This window comes from Nycticebus coucang, chromosome 9 (genome assembly GCF_027406575.1).
Source record: "Nycticebus coucang isolate mNycCou1 chromosome 9, mNycCou1.pri, whole genome shotgun sequence".
NCBI lineage: Eukaryota > Metazoa > Chordata > Mammalia > Primates > Lorisidae > Nycticebus > Nycticebus coucang.
The window spans coordinates 118,872,074-118,895,536 of NC_069788.1; the positions used below are offsets into that span (position 1 = coordinate 118,872,074).

The 23,463-nt window shown below is 36.5% G+C and overlaps 1 protein-coding gene across 1 annotated transcript in view; it reads left to right on the forward strand.

The window, feature by feature from the left end:
* COG6 (component of oligomeric golgi complex 6) overlaps window positions 1-23,463 on the forward strand; it is a 123,600-nt gene that overhangs the window by 23,098 nt on the left and 77,039 nt on the right. The window contains exons 5-10 of the mRNA XM_053601702.1: window positions 9,009-9,120; window positions 11,523-11,605; window positions 12,390-12,460; window positions 14,918-15,011; window positions 20,249-20,377; window positions 20,455-20,546. Coding sequence (XP_053457677.1) covers window positions 9,009-9,120; window positions 11,523-11,605; window positions 12,390-12,460; window positions 14,918-15,011; window positions 20,249-20,377; window positions 20,455-20,546 — 581 coding nt within the window. The remainder of the gene's footprint in view (window positions 1-9,008; window positions 9,121-11,522; window positions 11,606-12,389; window positions 12,461-14,917; window positions 15,012-20,248; window positions 20,378-20,454; window positions 20,547-23,463) is intronic.

Below are 23,463 nucleotides of genomic sequence, written 5' to 3' on the forward strand. Positions count from 1 at the left end.
CTATGTTTTTTGCTTTCTTTTTTTTTTTAGTAGAGATGTGTGTCTCATTCATTCTTGCTTAGGCTGGTCTCAAACTCCTGACCTCAAGGGGAACTCCTGCCCTCAAGGGATCCTCCTGCCTCGGCCTCGCAGAGTGCTGGGGTTACAGGCGTAAGCCACTGTGCCTGGCCTAAAAATACTTTTGTACCATCTCTTTTGTAAATATAGAGCTTATGGTTTAGTCTTCATCTTATGAATTCAGATTTAGGCAGTCCTATAATTTGGAATGAATTATAACGATTAAGGGATATAATCAAAGGATATATTACTAGTTTTGGCTAGAATAAAGTGAAATGCTAAGCTAAAGAGACTAATTTTCCTTTGTGCTTAATAAATTGATTCTAAAGATAGATTAAAAAAATCAAACTCCATAAAAATTTGTTAGTTGAAGTGGTTAATTTGTATTATCTCCAGAATTTTATGAAATTTTATAATTATTTTAAATCTGTACAATTATCAGAGCTTTATCTAAGAGTGTAAAACAAAACCTGTTAAGGTAACTTTAACTTTTTTCGTTAAGCTTTTATTTATCGTGGACACATAATTTAACATTTATTGGGTATAATGTAATGTTTCAATGCATGTATATATTCTGTAATGATTTGGGGTAATTGCCATATCTATCACTTTATTTTTATTTTGTATAGAGAAAAATTTAAGTTTATTTAAATGTGTTAGAAATGGGGAACTATCGATAAGCAAAATCAGACAGCAAAGTAAAATTCCCAAATTAACAAAGGAAGAGGGGGATAAAATAGAATAGAAGCATGACCAATCCAATGAAAATATGGAACATGCTAAAAAGGAAAACAAAATTAAAATTAATAATACACAAGCAGTAAGGTATAAATGCACATTTATTATAATGAAAAATTCTGACCATTAACAACCCATGGATTTTGAGGGAACAACACTGTGAGACTATAAATGTATCCTGCTTCCAATGGACTTTCCTTTCTTGCTTTACCATTTATTGATGATTCCTGCCCAAACCTATCAAATCTATAAAATGACAGTTACAAATTTTCCAACTCTACCACTCCTTTCGGTATGTTACTTTTTTTTTTTTTGTGGCTATTGTATATTGTTTCATAAATACGTACTATATCATGTATGATCTTATACAAAGGGGATTTCCATAAGCAATGTTGCTAAGCACAGTTGGATTTCAGATAAACCTCATACATCCATTTCACATCTCCCTTTGTTATAGGATTTCAAAATATTTGTGAAACATCAAGGAAGTGGAAAGATACCTAGCTCTTATCAAGGGAGCAAGGGTATTGCACTGATGGTTATGAGAAATATGAATGAGAAGATACTTTGAAATTGCACGTATGCCACAGAACCACAACTCTAGGCTTTGGAAGTCATTCATCACTAGATATTTTCCTAGAAAAGATACATTCCCATGATTCCTTTTCCTGTAATCACTCAGCACACCTCCAACATCATTTTTATTGTTCAGTGTAAGTGTTGTTGCCTTTTTTTATTTCAGTAGTATCACATTCTGGAAAGCTTCACAAAGTAGACTGGATATGTTTCCATGATTCCAGGCATTGAGACATTGACTCGGAGGTATAGGGTCATGATGCAGTTTCTTCCCTGAAAAAGTGCCAATCATGTGACATTTAGAATAAAGGAACACTGGGCTTGTTGAGACTAATGTTGAACTATAAGAAAGGGATTGACCCTTTCTTACAGTTTTTGTAAGGGAACATGACAGACATCCACACTCTAATCTAAATTTGTCATCTGTGTCTTGGGAGACACACTTTGATTTATGGCATCACTGAATCCAGCTTCCAAAGAGCGAGAGAGCCCATATGGTACCTGGCATTTTGGCAAGAAATATGATTTATATAGGAATGTAACTGGTTTTAAACTCAGAGTTTATGGAAGTATTTTAAGAATCCGAGGAACCTTTGGGTTTAGTCCAACTTAGTGTAGTCCAACATCTTTGTTTTCTATGAAGAAGTAGATCCCAGTGTGGTTAGATGACTTGGCTTGTGCTGGCACCCAAACCAAGGCCTTTTGGATGCGTTGCCCTTCCTCATGCACCATTCCACCATACCTTTTAATCTTCAAGATGAGAACAAACGTGTTTATTTAAAAAATGGTAGATTTACTCATAACATATTTTGTATGTCACGCACCATACTTTTTCATTATTACATTTAATCGTAAAACTCTGTGGGTCTAAGTACTACACCCCATCTCTTCTGCTGGCAGAGCCATGATTCTAACCCTATATTGTCTCAGAGATGATGCTCTCAACCACCACCTGAATTAATTCCCTATGCTGCAATCTCTTTGCTTGGGGTCACTTTGTGAAGGAGTTTCTGTTGAACCTCATCCCAAGCAGTGGCACCAGGAGGAGAGACAACACTTCCCTTTCCTGAGTGATCGCTGTCTTATACTCTTTACTCTGCTTTCTACAACAGCCTTTCCTTCTACTTTCTTGAAACCTGAAACAGCCCACAGACTCACTGAAGTATTCCATCTCCAAATCCCATTTCCTACTCAGGGTGTCATTTGCAATTTTCCTTCTTTTATTTGTACTTATGATCAGAAAGGTTCTTAGGGCAGAGACTTTACTGTTTGTTTGGTATAGTCTTATTTATTGTATAAGGTGATGTATACTTTTGGCACATGTATAAATATTAAAATGACATGATTACTCACTTTGATTAAAGGAGACTTGTTTGCAGTCATTTTTCACAAAGAGGAGGTAGGTAGTTTGACGGTATGTTACTTTTTTATATCTTCATAGGAAGGGAAACAATTCTTTTATAAACAATTAAACTCTTTAAACTCAGAGTTTATGGAAGTAAGCCCAAACCCTTCTGAGGTTTGGGCTGTCATGCTCTTAATAATAAAACAGTATTGGAAACTGCCATGAAAACACAAGACAGGTGGGAAAACAGCAAAGCTTTGCAAGACTCACAGAACTATAAATTAGGAAGTACACAAAAAATTACATTGAGTATATGCAGCTTTTCCCCCCTTACTTCTACCAGAAAGAAAGCTTTCTGCATATCAATCATACCTCAGTAAAGTGGTTTTAAAAACAAGTGAATCATTTAAAAGAAAATCATACTTTTGGGCTTAATCATATTTTGAATTGAGAACTTTAACAATACTTTGCATGTAATGAATATGGTTCCCTAAATACAATGGATGAATTATTTTATATTCACATTGTGTTTTTATGAATAGGAAGCAAACTTAAACATTTTAAGCAGAAATAAATGAAACAGTTGTAAGCAAAAATAATACAAAGTGCCTTGTGTTTTTATCCTTGGGTCAAACCATAGAAGATTACTAGGAAAACTTTGAAAATGCATGACTTTTTCTTATTAATTTGAATTAATGATAATTTGTGAAATGTTTTCTTTTTTTTTGAGACAGAACCTTGGGTAGAATGCTGTGGCATCACAGCTTACAGCAACCTCCAACTCCTGGGCTTAAGCTATTCTCTTGTCTTAGCCTCCCAAGTAGCTGGGGCTACAGGCATCTACCACAATGCCCCGCTATTTTTTGGTTGCAGTCATTATTGTTGTTTGGCAGGCCTGTGCTGGATTTGAACCTGCCAGCTCTGGTGTATGTGGCTGGCGCCTTAGCCGCTTGAGCTACAGGTGCCGAGCCAGAAATATTTTCCAGTTTTAAACATAAGCATCTCTGTATTCCAACCCATGGAGCAGCAGGTCACTCTAGGTGTCTGAGGGTGACATCTGTAACCCACCAGGCTGCAGGGCCTGTGAGCAGGTGTGGAGAGGACCAGAGTTCATCTGTCAGTAGCATTGTGGAATTGACTCATTAAACCTTTCTGCCATAATTACAGTCATAGATGTGCCCTGTTTTTTATTATTCTATTCCCACCAGAGAGTTTCTGTTGGGAATGGAATACTTAATAAGTTATTAATACCTTATTCCTGTGAATACATTTGAGGCACACCATGTCTTCAGGATGTAGGGGTGGAATGTTGTAGGCGGAACCAAGAAGAGTGTGTTCACCTTCCTTTCCTGCTTTTCGGGACCCCAGGCTTGTCCAGCATGAAACTGGAGGTGGACCCAACCATCTGTGTCTGCAGGGAGACGTTTCCCATGGCTCACATGCCACCTGACATCGCAGTCTGTGGAGGTGCCACTGCTGCAGTGGACAACCCAGCCCTTTCTGCAATTCTGGCCCAGGAGGCCAACATACCCTCTGGGGCAGAAGTCACCTCAGCTGTATTAACTCCCTAAGAAGAGAGGCAGACTCCAGGACAGGCAGCCCCCTCTCCGGGAGGCCTAGTGCAGGGGCATCAGCACCCAAGACATCTTTTGCTCAACTTCTCAGGGACAATTTGATTTTCTTTTTAATGATTTTTGGATCCTGGCCTCTGTTGCTGTGCCAGGAATATCTTTTTTTTTTTTTTTTATTGAGACAGAGTCTCACTTTGTCACCCTCTATAGAGTGCTATGGCATCATAGCTCATAGCAATCTTAAACTCTTGGGCTCAAGTGATTCTCTTACCTCAGCCTCCCTGGTAGCTGGGACTATAGGTGCCCACCACAATGCCCAGCTATGATTTTTTATTTTAGCAGGCTGGGGTCATGTTTGAACCTACCAGCCCTGGAGCATGTGGCCTGGACCCCAACCACTGAGCTATGGGCACCCCAGGAATATCCTTTTGATTTGCACAGTTGCTTATACACATCTAATTTTTGGCCTTTGGTGCTCAACTGTAATTAATTGCTGGCACCAGGCCTGTACAGTGACCTGGTGAAGCAGGTTAACTGGTGGCAGTTTGGTGGCAAATGGAAGAATTGGTACTACCTTCTGAGGTTTTTTTATTTTTTATTTTATTTTATTTTTTTTGAGACAGAGTCTCACTTTGTCACCCTTGGTACAGTGCTGTGGCATCCCAGCTCATAGCAACCTTAAGCTCTTGGGCTCAAGTGATTCTCTTGCCTCAGCCTTCTGATTAGCTGGGACTACAGCGCCTGGCTATTTTTTTATTTTTATTTTTTAGAGACAGAGGTCTCACTGTGCCTTGGGCAGGTCTTGCACCTGTGCTCTCAGGCAATCTACCCACCTTGGCGTCCCAAAGTGCTGGGATTACAGGTGTGAGCCACCACACCCACATAGCAAAAAAAGTTTAAAAGGCAGTCCCTTATTGGCAAGGCATTTCCTGACTTCAGGGACAAAACATTGATGGAACAAATCTAGAAAATGGGTTGTCATTGTCCAGGTCTTCTTGTACAGGCAAAAGACTGGCTGCTGGAGTTTATTTTTCCCCTTTGATGCTCCAGACTTTCTCAGAAGTTAGTTTGCCTTCTGAGGTTTTGGGCTGTTACAGCACTCTGCTTCCTTCTTTGGGCAGAACTCTTTGTTATCCTTGACAGATACTTTTCGTTTGGTCCCTTTGCTGAGGTTCCCAGGACAGTAGTTGTACGGGGATGATTAGCAGCAGCCTGCTGAGCTTCTGCTTGAGCAAGTTTCTTCTCATGATTGTTTAGATCTATAATTTCCACATTCTTCCCCAGACCTCTCTGTGGAGTTCTGTTCCTTGCCTTTTGCATTCTCCATACTTAGAAGTAGAGATCGATAGAACAAAAAAATTCTTCTAAAAACCATATCCATCACTTTAAACATTTATTGTTAATTCTTTGTGGTGACAGCATCCAGACTGTCCTCTTTCACCTGCCTTGAGACACCCCTACTTTGTTATTTGCTGTTTTCACTCCCCTTTGTAATAGACAGCAGAGCTTACTCTCCCTGTCTTAACTGTAAGTTTGTACCCATTGACTTTCTGCTCTCCAGCCCCCTTCTTCCTCCTCCCCTCCCAGCCTCTAGTAACCACTGCTGTACTGTGCTTTCATGGTGACACCTTTTTTAGATTCCACATGTGAGAATAATATCATGCAGTATCTGCGTTTCTGTGTCTGGCTTATTTCATTTCATAATGCCTTCTGGGTTCATCCATGCTGCTGCAGATGATAGGATTTCATTCTGTATAAAACATAAAGGCTGAAGAGTATTCCACTATGTGTATGTAGATAGCACATTGCTTTCATTTGTTCAGCTCTAGGCAGGCGTTTAGGTTGACTGCATACCTTGCCTACTGTGGATAGCACTGCAGTGAACATGGAGTGTGGGTGTCTCTTTGAAACGCTGTTGTTATTTCCTTTGCATGTATATCTAGCAGCAGGATTGCTGGATCACATGGTAGTTCTATTTTAATTTTTTGAGGACTCTCTAAGTGGTTTTCCATAATGACTTTATTAATGATATTCCCCCAACAGTGTTTAAGAGTTAGTTTCCGTTTCTTTATGTTTAATTCATTTTTCCCATTTTTGTCCATATTTGTTATTTTTGTCTTTTTGATAGTAGCCATTCTAACTGGGGTGAGGTGATAGCTCATCGTGGCGTTGATATGCATTTCCCTCATGATCATGTTGAAAAGTCTTTCATATATCTATTGGCACTTGTATGTTTTCTTTGAGAAATGTCTTTTTTAGGCCTTTTATTGATTTTAAAATCAGACTGTTTTTTGCTATTGAAGAATTTTAGTTCTTCATACATTCTGGATACTAGCCCCTTGTCAGATGTATAGTTTGTTAATACTTTCTCCCATTCTGTAGGTTGTCTCTTGAGTGTATCATTTCATTGTTCCTTAGCTGCACAGAAGCTTTTTAATTTGATGCGTAGAAAACCCTAAAGACGCCACCAAAAAAGCAGTAGAACTATAGCACATGAAAACTATGAAACATTGATCAAAGAATGAGATGAAGAAGACATAAATAAATGGAAAGATATCTCATGTTCATGGATTGGAAGAATTAATATTATTACAATGCCCATGACCCAAAATGATCCTAAAATTTATTGAAATCTCTATGAAAATGCCAATGATGTTTTTCTCCAAAATTTGAAAAATTAAAAAAATATTAAAATTCATATGGAAATGCAAAAAAAAAAAAAAAAAGCTGGATAGCCAGAACAGTTTTGAGCAAAAAGAACTAAGCTGGAGGTATCATACTACCTGACTTTATTTTATTTATTTATTCATTTTTATTAAATCATAGCTGTGTACATTAATGCGATCATGGGGCACAATACACTGGTTTTATAGACCGTTTGACACATTTTCATCACACTGGTTAACATAGCCTTCCTGGCATTTTCTTAGTTATTGTGTTAAGACATTTACATTCTACATTTACCATGTACACCATGGAATATTATGCAGACTACCTGACTTTAAAATATGCTACAAAGTAGTAGTAACTGAAACAGAATGGGACCGGCATAAAAGCAGACACATATATCAGTGGAATAGTGTAGAGAACCGAGAAAATCATCTGTTTACAGCCAACAGATTTTTGAAAAAGGTTCCTAGAACACACTTTGGGAAAAGGACAGTCTCTTCAGTTGGGAACACTGGATAGCCATGTGCAGAAGAGTGAAACTAGACCTTTACCTCACCATATATATAAAAAAAGCTCAAATTGGACTAAAGACCAAAGCAGAAGATCCAAAACTATTAAACTACTAGGAGAAGGAAGACACAGGGGAAAGCCTGCATGAAATTGGACTAGGAGAGTGTTTTTTGAATAAGATCTCAAAAGCAAAGCAGAAACACAAATATTAAGGTAATTATGAGATTTTAGCAATGAGTGATTAAAAACATACTACATTTAGGCTTGGTACACAAGCCACATACACCTAGGGTATTGGGTTCGAACCCTGCCCAGGCCAGCTAAACAAACAATGACAACTGCAACAAAAAAATAGCCAGGCGTTGTGGCGGGTGCCTGTAGTCCCAGCTACTTGGGAGGCTGAGGCAAGAGAATCGCTTAAGCCCAAGAGTTGGAGGTTGCTGTGAGCTGTGATGCAATGGCACTCTACCAGGTGTGACATAGTGAGACTCTGTCTCAAAAAAAAAAAAAAAAAAAAAGAAGAAGAAAGAAAAGAAAAAAGAACATACTACATTGAAATCTGTGTGGACTTAACAAGATGATTTACTTCATCATTTTGAGATGCACTGACTGTCTTTGCCACAAGGACTTTTACTTTGTAAGTTTCTATTACAGCAGGGACTTCTGACTCTGAATTTAAACCTTTCCAAGTCAAAGGTACAACAGAAACAAAGATGGCGGGTACATTGTATCATCTATATAAATAGTGTTTGTCTTTGTTCATTCTAATATTGTTTGTGGACTATAACTAACCTAAAGATATTACTAGTGAAATACTTTTATGATTTTATTTATGTATCTTTAGATCCTAAGTTGCTTTTAGGTAATAATCCTGCCTAGTCCCTTAGGTCCTTGAAGTTGCGTTTCAGACTAGACAGTGCCTTTTACTAATTGTCATCTAGTCTACATAGATTGCATTCAGGTAATATAATTTAAAAGATTATTTTTATTAACATATTATATAGAAAAAGTGGGGAAGACCAAAATGGAGAAGTAACTTTATCAATTTGAAGAATTAGGAAAGGAGTTCTTGACTTCTCTTTTTATCCTAAAATTAAAACGCTGGTAGACCTACTTTTGAAGTATACTTTAATGTGTACTTCATGTGGAAACTTTGAAGGTCTAGGATTTTTTAGCAACTAAAAAGTAGGTTGAAAATAGGTTCATATTTGTCCCCCATAAAAAAGGTAAATAAACTGTTTAAGTTCTTGTAAATAACTGAAATTTGAAATGCAGGGACTGTTTTTTAACTTATTTCTTCTTTCTTATAATGATCAACTCCTTTTGTTGTGCACAAGTATCTGAGGTGGAAAATACTAGCCAATTGTATCACCTACTTGCCTGAAGAGCTTCCAGTATTTGAGACAGAAATAAGGCTTAGGAATCTGTCATACCTTTGTTTTAAAAAATTATGTATGAAATGTAATTAGTTTTGAAGCTGTGCAAGTGCACAGCTCGCTTTACTTTTAGTGCTTGTTTTTTTTTTTTTTTTTTATTTCTAGCCAAAGAGTAGAGATAAGAGCACAAGTTGCAGATGCCTTCTTATCCAAGTTCCAGCTGACGTCTGATGAAATGGGTCTTCTTCGAGGTGCTAAAGAAGGACCTATTACTGAGGTATTCTCTTGCCTTCTGTTACAATCACTTAAAGTGTAGAAGTTACAGATGGTATAGAGAAATTGCATTTTTAGGCTTTATTTTCCAATTTATAAAAGGTTTTATCTGAAAGTATTTTTAAATTTGGAAATTAAGAGAAATATTTTATTTAATTTTTATTTTTTCAGAGTAATCTCCTTTTTTTTGATGTGAAAAAAATCTTTATTTACGGTCACTGTAACTGAAAAATTAAACTTTCCTCTAATTATGAAGGTAGAAAACAAACCACGGTAGCTCTTAGCAGAATTTTTTCTTTTGTACTTGATAAAATAGTAGATATTTTCCTATCACATTACAGTTGTTACAGCTATCCAGAAATATTTTTCATGCACTGCTTGGAAATTATGGTGCTTACACAGACTGCTGCTAGAGCTTGTTATATTTTTTTTTTATTAGATCATAAATGTGTACATTACTGCAAACCAGTTTGATGTACTTCAAAATTGTATATAAAATCAGTACATGTCCTTTTTTAAAAAAAAAACTCAGAGCGTACCACAAAGCTTATAAAGAAAGCATGTGCCTCTTTCTTCTGTTACTCCTCACAGCTGGGCCCCATGGCAGACATTTCCACCTTGTTAATTGCTGCTTTTATAAGTATGTATTCTAAATCTTTAGTTAAAATAAATATGCTTTGATTATCTACGTTAAACTTTTTTTTGTTGACTTCCTATCATGAAATAGGATGTAGCCTCTTAGCCTCTTTCGTCCCTTCCCCCAAAACAAACAATATACATGTTCTCTTTATCTCCTCTGTAATTTGTAGTACTGTTAGGTCACATTTCCTTTTTTTTTTCTTTTTTTTTTTTTAGTATTGTGACATTACAGTGATTATTCTTTCTTTTATAACTTCTTGCCTTTACTGGAGTTGGAAGTTGCTTATTTTTTTCTTCTGATTAATTTTTAAAGCTGTGCCACTTTTTCCAAACTGACAAAACAAAACCTCTCAAAATGATAAATCGCAAGGAAAAGTTTTTTTTTTTTCCCCTTGAAGACATTCAGTTTTTCCAGAAGGAAACCCTGTTGTCTTCTAACTTGGAGGAGCTATAAACTTTAGCCTTATGTTATCATTCTGAGATCAGAGGGCAGAGGGTTGTTGAGGTGGGGAAGGAGTCTCACTGAGCATTTCTTAGTAGATACTACTTTTACTACCTTGGCTAGAATGGAACCAGCCATTTGGGAGTAGGGAGGTGAGAAAATTGGTAAAGACATTTCTTTTCTTTCTTTCTTTTTCTTTCTTTTTTTTTTTTTTTTTGAGACAGAGCCTCAAGCTGTTGCCCTGGGTAGAGTGCCATGGCATCACAGCTCAGCAACCTTCCAACTCCTGAGCTCAAGCGATTCTCCTGCCTCCGCCTCCCAAGTAGCTGGGACTACAGGCGCCTGCCACAATGCCCGGCTAGTTTTTGGTTGCAGCTGTCGTCGTTGTTTTGACTGGCCTGGGCTGGATTTGAACCCGCCAGCTCAGGTGTATGTGGCTGGTGTCTTAGCGGCTTGAGTCACAGACGCCGAGCTGACATTTCTTATTAGTATGTACTACTGCCTTTTGGTTTGAGGAACTTAGCACATTTGATACATTTGACATGACGCTTTTGCTTCACTTGACAGACATACTAAATGGTATTAGGGAAGGAATTTTTTCCTTATAGTTTTGTTAATCAAAGAAAAATAACACACCCATTATTTTCATGGTTGGAACACTATTTGTGGCATTTTGGAAACTGAGGTTTCAGCACATTTTTCGAAAGAAAAAAAATCAGTATGACATCAGTCAACCATATATGTAATAAGTAACTTTTTTTTTTTTCCTTTTTTTACAGTTTTTGTCCGGTGCTGGGTTTGAACCCACCACCTCCGGCATATGGGGCTGGTACCCTACTCCTTTGAGCCACAGGCGCTGCCCAATAAGCAACTTTTATTTGTCCATCTTGGCATTCTGCTCCAGAATGAGGTGGCAAGAACAAATGTTTAACAGATATATAAAACATAATCTTCAGTCTAAGAATGCTGTGCTTATATCAGAGATGTGTAATATGGACTTTTCTTTGTGTTATCATCATTAGATTTACATTTCCCTTTTATTTTTTGAGGGCAGAGATTTTTGTCATCATAAATTTTGTTTTCCTAGCAACTAGCACACTTATTTGTATTTGGAACATGGAAGGACTCTAATTAATACATGTTTTAAAATGTGAATAAGTACCTGTTAGACCTGCCATGAAAACTTAGAAAAGTTGAGATCCATATGGGAAAGCTTATTAGAATAGGTGAAAGAATTTGTTTTCCCTTTGTAGTGCTCTTCCAATTTCAAATAATGTAATTTTATCAGAAAGCATGGACATAACATCATATTCTTAATTTTAAAGGATTTTTTCAAGGCACTGGGAAGAGTAAAACAGATTCATAACGATGTCAAAGTTCTCTTGCGTACAAATCAACAAACAGCTGGGTGAGTAACAGTTCATTGAACTAATTATATTGCTGCTTACATTTCCAAAATTTTAAAGCTATTTTATTAATAGATTCTATTTGAAACTATGTGAATTTTATGAAATAGGAGTTTAATCTTTATTTATCTTTGGAAAAGGGGGAAGTTACACCCTGACATATTTAGACTAAAACAGCTATTGATAAGTAATTGATAGTATTAAAATTAGACATGTGGCTCAGTCAGTAAGGCACCGGCCCCATATGCCGAGGGTGGCGGGTTCAAACCCGGCCCTGGCCAAACTGCAACCAAAAAATAGCCGGGCGTTGTGGTGGGCGCCTGTAGTCCCAGCTACTCGGGAGGCTGAGGCAGGAGAATCGCCTAAGCCTAGGAGTTGGAGGTTGCTGTGAGCTGTGTGAGGCAACGGCGCTCTACCCGAGGGCCATAAAGTGAGACTCTGTCTCTACACAAAAAAAAAAAAAAAAAAAAAATTAGACATTTATTTAATTGTAAAAAATTATTAGCAAATCATTCCATAAATGATCAAAATTTAATATACTGTAGCCAAATCATTCTATAATTAAACAAAATAATTAGATGTGCTTAGGTGTAGCTGTTGACTAAAAGTTTAACTTAAAATAAATGTTGATTTTCTTGGTGTGTGTCACACTTTACGGGGGCAAGACATGATTGCAAGAGGGACTTTACCTAACAATTGCAATCAGTGTAACCTGGCTTATTGTACCCTCGATGAATCTCCAACAATAAAAAATAAATAAATAAATAAATTTTTTTTTTTTTTTAGGTTAGAAATTATGGAACAGATGGCTTTGCTTCAAGAAACAGCTTATGAAAGACTATACCGATGGGCTCAAAGTAAGTGATTTCTTTCATGTTCTCTGGATTCATGAATATTCACATTTCATTTTTGATATTTCACTTGGTCTTTATTTGATATATTTTCATTTTATAAGAAAAATATTTTTGAAAAGAAAAACAAACTTTACTTTGAATATACTGTCTTTGTATTATAAGCATCTATTATCGGTTAAGTAGTATGCTTGATTAATGATGAGATTACAATAGTATTTCTACCCTATATTAATCAAATTGATTAGATCTCTCTTGTTATTTACATAACTGTAAAATTATAAATGGTAAGTTAATTTTTTCCCATTACTATAATAAATCACCATAAACTTAATGGCTCAAACCAACACAATGTCCTGAGCCATTTTGGGACAGAAATAAGACACGGTTCTCACTATGCTAAAATCAAAGTATTTGGCAGGGCTGTTCAAAGGGATAGTCTGATTCCTTGCTCATTTGGTTGGTTGGCAGAATTCAGTTCCTTGTACTTGTGTAGGACCGAGGTCTGCATTTCTTTGCTGATTGCCACTCAGGGTTTTTCTAGTTTCTAGAGGCTGGCTATGTTCTTTGGCTTGTGGCCCCTTTATCTTCAAAGCCAGCAATGGGGCATCAATTCAGTCTCTCACTTTGAATCTCTCCTGCCTCTTCTTTTGTCTCCTATCTATGACTAACTCTTTTGCCAACCTTTTCCATTTTTTAAGGCCTATGTGATTACCTTGGACCACAGGAGTAATCTGAGAAAATTTCCCTATTTTAAGATCTGTCACCTTAATTTCATGTACAAAGTCCCTTTTGTCAAGTAAGGTAGCATGGTCACAGATTCCAGGGATTGGGGCATGGACATATTTGGAGGGCCATTATTTTGCCTACCACATATTCTTTATTTGCTTTAGTTTTGTTTTAAAATATTTCAATACACTGTTTGGAAAACAGCATCTTAAAACCAGAGAAGATAGTTAAAACAAGCAACAGAGGCACACGAGTGCACAATATTGTGATAGGTGGTACAAAGTGGCTGTTGGAAAGAGTTGGAGTTAAATGCAGTTGCCACTTATACCTCTAATGTGAAAACCGAATTCTCTGGTTTTGGTGATTTACTCTTTATCTCTGAGGCCTGTTTGTTTTCTTACCTCTCTTGTTGTTTATGGTATTTATTCCCATCTAAAGTGCTATTTGGTTTCTCTCTTTGTATCCAAATCTCAACTGTCATGGCTGGGCTCAGGTTCTACATCTTCCTGGAGCTGTCCATGACTTCAGAAATCACACTGACCTCCTCTCTCTGAACACTAATCACTGGAAATATTTATTCAGCACTCTAGCACGCTACTCTTATTACTTTTCAAACTGTGCCTTTTCTGTCCAGTTGAATTTCTGCTTTCTCAAGGGTAAGGGTATTGCACCAGATCTTTTTTGCTTTTACCACATCTAACAGTGGTTCCGACTGTGGGTGTCTGTCTCCTAGGGACTGTGAGACATTCTAGGACACCTCCAAGGCTGTCCATGTTTCTCTTCAGTCAGTGCATGCCCTGATACACTGCTGGTGTGAAGTTCTTGTATAGGGACTCTGGAATCATTCTAAGACCCCTCCCCCCACCCCATCTGTCCATGTTTCTCTTCAGTCAGTGTATGCCCTGATATGCTGCTGGTGTGAAGTCCTTGTATAGGGACTGTGGAGTCATTCTAAGACCCCCCCTCCACCCCGACCCTGGCTGTCCATGTTTTTCTTCAGTCAGGGCATGCCCTGATACACTGCTGGTGTGAAGTCCTTGTATAGGGACTGTGGAGTCATTCTAAGACGCCCTCACCAGGCTGTCCATGTTTCTCTTCAGTTAGTGCATGCCCTGATACACTGCTGGTGTGAAGTCCTTGTATACCGAAAGGATGGCTGTTTCTGAATAAGTTCCAAATTTTTTGAACATAGTAGGCACTTAATAAGCATTTCATGGATAAAATTAGAATGGTAAAATAAAGAAAACGTTGAGTGTAGAGATGTTTGAGAGTTTAAAATCCAAACTACTTTGAGATTATAATTTTATTACCATATATCAGTTATGCATATTAATAACATTTTTAACACATTGCTAAAGATTATTCCTAAGGGAAGGAACTAGTAATATGTTTTTAGTACTCCACCCCTTCTATCTTACACTGCCATGTGTATGATAGTTATTCATAGTTGTTCATTGATTGGTTTCTTCGAATTTTAATTTTTTGTAAGAATAAAATACAGACTTGGGGTGTATCTGGTAGTATATGTGGTCACTCAAAGTTACATAACCATTTAAGCTTAAATATTTAGTTTGTTTGACAACATGAATTAAATTTGATTGGCATATTTTCTAGGTTTTTATAACCTTTTTGTTTCTGGCATGTTTGCTATAGAATTTAGACTCCAGATATGCAATGGACATAATAAAGAGCTAATTTAAATTTAATGAAATTATAATGTTAACTGTTTTTCAGGTGAATGCAGAACATTGACACAAGAATCATGCGATATATCTCCAGCATTAACTCAGGCAATGGTAGCCCTGCAGGATAGACCTGTCTTATATAAGTTGGTGGCTTTCTTCTTCCTTTTAACTTTTTTTTTTCCTTTTTTTTTTTTTTTTAAACTCCAATGATAGTGAGGAGTGACTTTCTTCTAATTAAAAAAGAAACAGTACTTTTCCTTTGATAATTTACATTAATTTTCAGTATTAACAAATTAGTAGTTTGAGTAATACTTATAATTTACAGTGATATTTTCATCTTAATTTCCATGTGTATCCCTGGCATATTAACTTACTTGAATATTACATACTATAGAATATAGTGTGGAGAGGAAAAGCAACGTTTCCCTGTATTTAGATTACCTCTTATTTATGTAGAGGTCAGGGGGCTTTCCCCAGTCTGTCATCTCATTAACTCCCTTGGAATTCTAAGCAACTGAAATTCCTGCATCAACCATGCCTAGGGGGGAGGAAGTCATATTGGGACTATAGGAAATAATTACTCAGAGATGAAAAACATGAATATTTAATATCAGTCTTCTATTAATATAATTTAAGAAAAGAGAGGGTTTAGGTCTTTGATTGGTAAGTTATGCCAACCAAAAGTTATGTGGTAATGCTTTAGATAAGAGTACATTTAAAAAAAAAAAAAAGAGTACATTTTAAACTTGTTGATACATATTTTTTATTCTGTAGAAGGTGGCCATAAAGTTCATGTGCAATTTAAATAGTTGCACACAAACTTTATGACTACCTGTATTTTAATTTTATTCTTTCGTTTTTCATAAAATAGAAAATAAATTCTTTTCTTTTTTTTTTTTTTTTTTTATGCCTAGAGTAGTATGGGAATTAAGCTTTAGGTAGACCAATGGGTTGATGATAATTCAGGAAACAGGAAACTCGGGGACTCGTACCAAGGTATTGAATCCTGCTGTCAATTATCCCTTTTAGATATTGTTCATACTATTTTTAGAGGATTTCTCCATTACTTTCTGACTTGGAACATTACTTATCCTATAATGAGTTTACAGAACACAAATGCTGTGACAACTTTGTAAAATAATAACACTCAAGTGTTACTGAGTACTATGTGTTAAGCACCATTCTGAGTGCTAAAGCCACAACATCAGTAAAGTACTGCCCTCAAGTTGCTTTATTCTATGGAACCAAATGTAAATAAATGCAATTAATCAAATATATTAATTGTATAGGCTAAGGTAATGTCCCAGGTGCAATGTGGAGGAAATATTCTGTTTGGGGTAAGGGAAAGAAATAATTTTGGGAAAGTTTCCTAAGGGAAGTAGATATAAAGTGAGTTGTGAAGGTTGGGTAGGCATTTTCTTAGAAGAAAAGTTAGGACAGAACATTCCAGGTTGAGGAAGCAGCAGGTGCAAAGATATGGAGTGAGAGGGAACCTGCACTGTGGGGAAATTACGTGCAGAAGCCTGCCCTGGCTCTGAGTTAGTAGCAAAGGCCAGATCAGAATAGCCCTGAATGTTCGGTGTGTACATGTGATCAGCTGATGTTCATTGTTGACCAGTGCTTTGTGGTTTATTTCTGTTTTGAAATTTCTTAACTTTTTCACTTTAAGATACTGGCATACTTCAGTCTTTATTACTTTAAACAATTGGTGTTTGATTTTAATCAGGTATTAACATTGTGTACAGATTAATATTTGTTCATAAGGTTAATCTTTTTTTAAAAAAAATGCCTTTATATGTTTTAGGCACCTGAAAAAGATAGCCAACTTCTACCATGCAAATAATTTTTTGCTAAGTTGTAATTCTTGATCAACATTTGGAAAGGAGCAATATTGAATAATGGTTTTATAAGGTGGGCTCTTGAGTTGGATTTATTTGACAAGGCCTTAAATTTACCTTTATAAGCTTTCAGTTTCTTTGACTCTCAAATGAGTAAAAGAATAATGCCTATTTTATAGAGTTTTGTGAAGATTCAGTTTGTTCACATAGGTGTTTAGTATTGCACAGTGCTTGGCGCATCACTAAATTATAGATATTATTTTTATTTTGAGAGGAAGTGACTAAAAATCTCTCAACTAAGGAGGGCTATATTTAAGGGAAGCAGGGAAAAAGCTCGAAAGTCAAAGAATGGGGCTATAATAGAGAAGCAAAGAAGGTTTATCTCTGAAGGGCATATGTCAGGGAATGAGGGCAACTGTGGCAATTTGGGAGACTTTAGAAGTGTTTGAAAGTTGAGTGGGGAAGTAAGTTTTTAAGACCAGATGATTAAGGGGAGGTGAATGCCAAAAAAGAGAAAATTGGCTTTTCCTTCAGTAGTCCTCTATTTCTAAGAGGATTTCCTTATTTAGGAAAAACTTAATGTATCATATTAACCACCAGATGGCACTCTGTGAACTTTGTAAGTAATATATAAAAGTTTCACTGTTCATTATTGTGTCTTAGATGTATAGGTATCAAGTGTAAGAAAATGTCAGTGATGGAAGGTCATACTCAGTGTTTCTTAGGTAGTATTCACTGGAATGTTAATGCATTATTTAGTTTTAGTGAATCAAGTATAGAAATTCCTTTAAAAGGAGATTTACTATAAGGGGAAGTAAAAAATATTTAGTGATTTCTTTGGTAAATCTTCAGAATATAAGTAATTTAAATGAGTATAGTAAAGGCCACATTGCTGATTTTTCTTCGTTCTCTATTATATTCTAAAGAGGAGATTATGTATTATTCTATTATCTTTTAACTTGTTTTTTTGATAAAAATTTTCTTTTAATTTACTTTTGACCAGAATTTTTTCCTTTTATTTAACTGTAGGTAGACATGATTTTAAAAATGGAGCTTTTAATTTTAACTAGAGATGTTTTAGAATGTTTACATAAATTGAACTTTTACCTTTATAAAAACACATTTTAGATTATTGATCATTGTTGAAAGAGAGTCTGATTTTGTCAAAGAAATTTTCCTCTGTTCCTGGGAAAGATGTTTCATGTCCACAGATATCGTTGAAGGTTCATTGTAGCATATGCTGTTTTTGCTTTCAATTATGTTTGTTCTTTAGGAGGATTAACACTAATTTAACATTTATTGATTTTTCATGTAATTAAACAGATTAAATTCCAGTATTTGCCAGGCATGGTAATTTCTGCCCCCTCCCCCACTTAAAATACCAGTAGATTCACTTTTTTCTGATATAATGATGGTATCAGTAAATAGTCCTAGAAACAATGTACGTTGTTTGTTTTTACTTGGTTGGTAGGGTCTTGTGAGTGAGTGCTAGTTTTATATATTTAAAAAGTTAAAAATTTGTGAATTTTGTCCTGTTTTGAGTGGTCATCTGATTGTAAGTTCCTTATTTCACAGAATCCAGTGAGCATTTAAAAGAAGGCCTCTTTGGGTGGTGCCTGTGGCTCAGTGGGCAAGGTGCTGGCCCCATATATGCTGAGGGTGGCAGGTTCAAACCCAGCCCCCGCCAAAACCGCAACAATAAAATAGCCAGGCGTTGTGGCAGGTGCCTGTAGTCCCAACTACTGGGGAAGGTGAGGCTAGAGAATCGCCTAAGCCCAGGAGTTGGAAGTTGCTGTGAGCTGTGTGATGCCACTGCACTCTACCGTGGGCGATAAAGTGAAACTCTGTCTCTACAAAAGAAAAAAAAGGTCTCTTCATGCTAAGCAGATTTATAATTTAAAAGCATGGGGGGAAAATAGAAGTGGGCATGTTGGTTCTAATTTGTTTTAAAAATAGAAAGTAAATGCAAGGCAATTATGCAATTTAGCAGAACTTAGCTTGCTATTGCACTTTCTCTTTCCTGTACTAGTATGTCATTGCAGGGTATTTGAAAACATTGGCCTTTAATTGAAAACACTCAAAGAACCACAATCTAGTTAATAGTAAACAGTCCTCAAAGGTTCAGATTCCTAAAAATGTATAGCTGTTCACCACATTTCCAGACTTGCTCTCTTACTGGAAATAATTCCTTTCAGTTTTCTTGTATTTAACAAAATGTGTATTCGTCATTTAATCAGCAGTATATGAAAGAAAGCATGTAGCCTATGAAGTGAATTCTTTTGGAAATCTTTGGGAAGTTTTGGTGTTTTTTCTTTATGTATAGGTTAGTGATTTTTTAATTTAGCCTCGTAGAATATTGTTTAGGGATTTAAAAGTTAATGGGTCCAGAAGAATTTGCTAACGTTGGATTGCTAAAAAATATTTTGTTTTCCAGTATATGTTTAAAATACTAAGAATTTTCAACTGGAGGATGCATGTAAGAAGTGGGTGGTGGTAATGGGAAACAGGGATGAGTCTAATCATAGAAATGGGCATTCCTGGCACCTCCACCAATCTTCATAAATTGCATCTCAAGTTGTCTTATCTCCCAGTTCAGAGCTTTCCTTTCCTACCAATTCTTTCCCCTCAGAGACCCCTTCTCCCTCTTTTTAGTTACAATGGGTGACTTTTTTTTTTTTTTTTTGTAGAGACAGAGTCTCACTTTATGGCCCTCAGTAGAGTGCCATGGCATCACACAGCTCACAGCAACCTCAAACTCTTGGGCTTAGGCGATTCTCTTGCCTCAGTGGCCACACCTGGCTATTTTTTTGTTGCAATTTAGCTAGGGCTGGGTTTGAACCTGCCACCCTCGGTATATGGGGCCAGTGCCCTACTCACTTAGCCACAGGAGCTGCCCACAATGGGTGACTTCTAAAAATTTCTTTAAAAAAAAAAAAAAGTATTTGTGATATATGTATGATTGGTCAGCAAATTTAGGGAACATTTAATTTAACAGTCTAATATTGAGGTCAAAATAAACTATAAAAATGTACAGCAATTTTGGGGGCAAATTTTGGTGGGAAATTGTGATAGTGTATGTAGAAGATAATTTTTGAATGTAGAGGAAAAAGTCTTAAATTTTAGATTGCAGAGTTCTAATTAACCAGCTTCTGAAAACTAGATATTGTGGCTTCATGGAAAACAGTAGAGCTCCGTGCTTTGGACTGCAAATATCCTGAAATCTGAAGAGCTAGGGATTCTACCCTTGGCTTGATTTTTTTCTTACTAAATTCATTGTAATTACTTACTTGCTGCTGCAACTGTATTATCCTGAATCCCAGCATTCTTTCTCAGAAGGAGTAAAAATTTGTACCTTTAGATTGAATTTTCAATATGCTAAAGTTATCTTGTAAGTTTTTTTGTTTTCTTGCTTAAAAGCAGTATTGTTAGAGTGCCTAAAGGAATTATAAGTGTCTTTCTTTTCTCAGAGATTGCGTAACTTATCTGATAATAACCCTTTGGAAAAAATGCCAACTGCTTTTCATATAACCTGTTTCTTCTAGATATACTTTAGATGAATTTGGAACAGCCAGAAGAAGTACAGTTGTTCGTGGATTTATCGATGCTCTTACAAGAGGGGGTCCAGGAGGTACGCCCAGGCCCATTGAAATGCACTCTCACGACCCTTTGAGGTATAATAATCAGTTAGCAGTGATAGGGTTTGATGTTTTTTCAAGGGAAATTCTTACTAATATTTAGTTTTCATTAGGTATGTGGGAGATATGTTGGCTTGGCTCCATCAGGCTACAGCTTCTGAAAAGGAACATCTTGAAGCTCTCCTAAAATATGTTACTGCACAAGGTGGGTGCACTGATTGTTATTGCTAGTATCTGATTACAGAAAATAACCTAAGGTCTGTTTCTGTTCTTGTTGCCATCTTCTCCACAGCTATAAACACTTCTCACCTAGATGGTACACTAGGTGTGTACTAATTACTCTTTCTCTCTCTAGACCCTCCCTTATTTTACTACTAGATTTTCTTCTCCATCACTTTTATTTTGTCGCTCAGCTGTTAAGTTTTATAGTGGACACTTGCAACCTTTCATATCAAGCCTAGACTCTTCTTTTAAGACATTTCTGGAGTGTTCAGCATACCTTATCTCAAATCCTTGGTGTGTTACTGTAAGGTAAAAAGTGATGTTATCTTCATTTTGTCTGTGAGTAAACAGCCTGAGTGACTTGGTTAAGGCCATTCAGTAAGCTACTAATTCTTTCATTTCTGCTACCCTGCCTCTTTTTTCATTCTCATGGGACTGTGTTTTAAAATAATTACCATATGTACTAAGTGGACTTAAAATTTTCTTGTTGATTCAAGGGGGAAAAGTGATTGTATTTGAGAGTTGTTGACATCATGTTTATAGAATTTCAAGTCTTAGTTGTGATTGAGTGCAGAATTAATAAAATGAACATTATTTCTTTATGGAAAAGACTATGAAGTTTACCAATTGAGGAAAACAATGTGAAGAAATACTTGCATTTGTTTGAAAACACTTTACTTCAGATTAATACTGCCTCTCACATATACTTTTCTAAAACATCTTTAAGTTTTTTATTAAATCATAAAGAGGTAGATCATATATACATTAATGCATTTAGGGGGTACAATGTGCTGATTTCATATGTAATTTGGAATGCTTACATCGTACTGGTTAATATATCCCTCACCTCATTTACTTAATTATTATGTTAAGACATTTATACTCTATACGTAATAGATCTGACATGTACCCTTGCAATATGCGTCATAGGTGTGAGCCCACCATTCACCATCCCTCCATCTGACCTCCCCCCTCCCCTTCCAACCCCCACTCCCTCCTTCATCCTGGGCCATAGTTGTGATCTATTCTTTATATGAAAGTGTGAGTGATTGTAAATTGGTTTCATAATCGTACTGAGTACATTGGATACCTTTTTTTTCATTGTTGGGGATTCATTGAGGGTACAATAAGCCAGGTTACACTGATTGCAATTGTTAGGTAAAGTCCCTCTTGCAATCATGTCTTGCCCCCGTAAAGTGTGACACACACCAAGGCCCCACCCACCTCCCTCCTTCCCTCTTTCTGCTTCCCCCCCATGACCATAATTGTCATTAATTGTCCTCATATCAAAATTGAGTACATAGGATTCATGCTTCTCCATTCTTGTGATGCTTTACTAAGAATAATGTCTTCCACGTCCATCCAGGTTAATACGAAGGATGTAAAGTCTCCATTTTTTTTAACGGCTGAATAGTATTCCATGGTATACATATACCACAGCTTGTTAATCCATTCCTGGGTTGGTGGGCATTTAGGCTGTTTCCACATTTTGGCGATTGTAAATTGAGCTGCAATAAACAGTGTAGTACAAGTGTCCTTATGATAAAAGTATTTTTTTCCTTCTGGGTAGATGCCCAGTAATGGGATTGCAGGATCAAATGGGAGGTCTAGCTTGAGTGCTTTGAGGTTTCTCCATACTTCCTTCCAGAAAGGTTGTACTAGTTTGCAGTCCCACCAGCAGTGTAAAAGTGTTCCCTTCTCTCCACATCCACGCCAGCATCTGCAGTTTTGAGATTTTGTGATGTGGGCCATTCTCACTGGGGTTAGATGATATCTCAGGGTTGTTTTGATTTGCATTTCTCTAATATATAGAGATGATGAACATTTTTTCATGTGTTTGTTAGCCATTCGTCTGTCATCTTTAGAGAAAGTTCTATTCATGTCTCTTGCCCATTGATATATGGGATTGTTGGCTTTTTTCATGTGGATTAATTTGAGTTCTCTATCAATCCTAGTTATCAAGCTTTTGTCTGATTGAAAATATGCAAATATCCTTTCCCATTGTGTAGGTTGTCTCTGTGCTTTGGTTATTGTCTCCTTAGCTGTACAGAAGCTTTTCAGTTTAATGAAGTCCCATTTGTTTATTTTTGTTGTTGTTGCAATTGCCATGGCAATCTTCTTCATGAAGTCTTTCCCCAGGCCAATATCTTCCAGTGTTTTTCCTATGCTTTCTTGGAGGATTTTTATTGTTTCATGCCTTAAAGTTAAGTCCTTTATCAATCTTGAATCAATTTTTGTGAGTGGGGAAAGGTGTGGGTCCAGTTTCAGTCTTTTACATGTAGACATCCAGTTCTCCCAACACCATTTATTGAATAGGGAGTCTTTCCCCCAAGGTATGTTCTTGTTTGGTTTATCAAAGATTAGGTGGTTGTAAAATGTTAGTTTCATTTCTTGGTTTTCAATTCGATTCCAAGTGTCTATGTCTCTGTTTTTGTGCCAGTACCATGCTGTCTTGAGCACTATGGCTTTGTAGTACAGACTAAAATCTGGTATGCTGATGCCCCCAGCTTTATTTTTGTTACAAAGAACTGCCTTAGCTATACGGGGTTTTTCCTGGTTCCATACAAAACGCAGAATCATTTTTTCCAAATCTTGAAAGTACGATGTTGGTATTTTGATAGGAATGGCATTGAATAGGTAGATTGCTTTGGGAAGTATAGACATTTTAACAATGTTGATTCTTCCCATCCATGAGCATGGTATGTTCTTCCATTTGTTAATATCCTCTGCTATTTCCTTTCTGAGGATTTCATAGTTTTCTTTATAGAGGTCCTTCACCTCCTTCATTAGGTATATTCCTAGGTATTTCATTTTCTTTGAAACTATGCTGAAGGGAGTTGTGTCCTTAATTAGCTTCTCATCTTGACTATTATTAGTGTACACAAAGGCTACTGACTTGT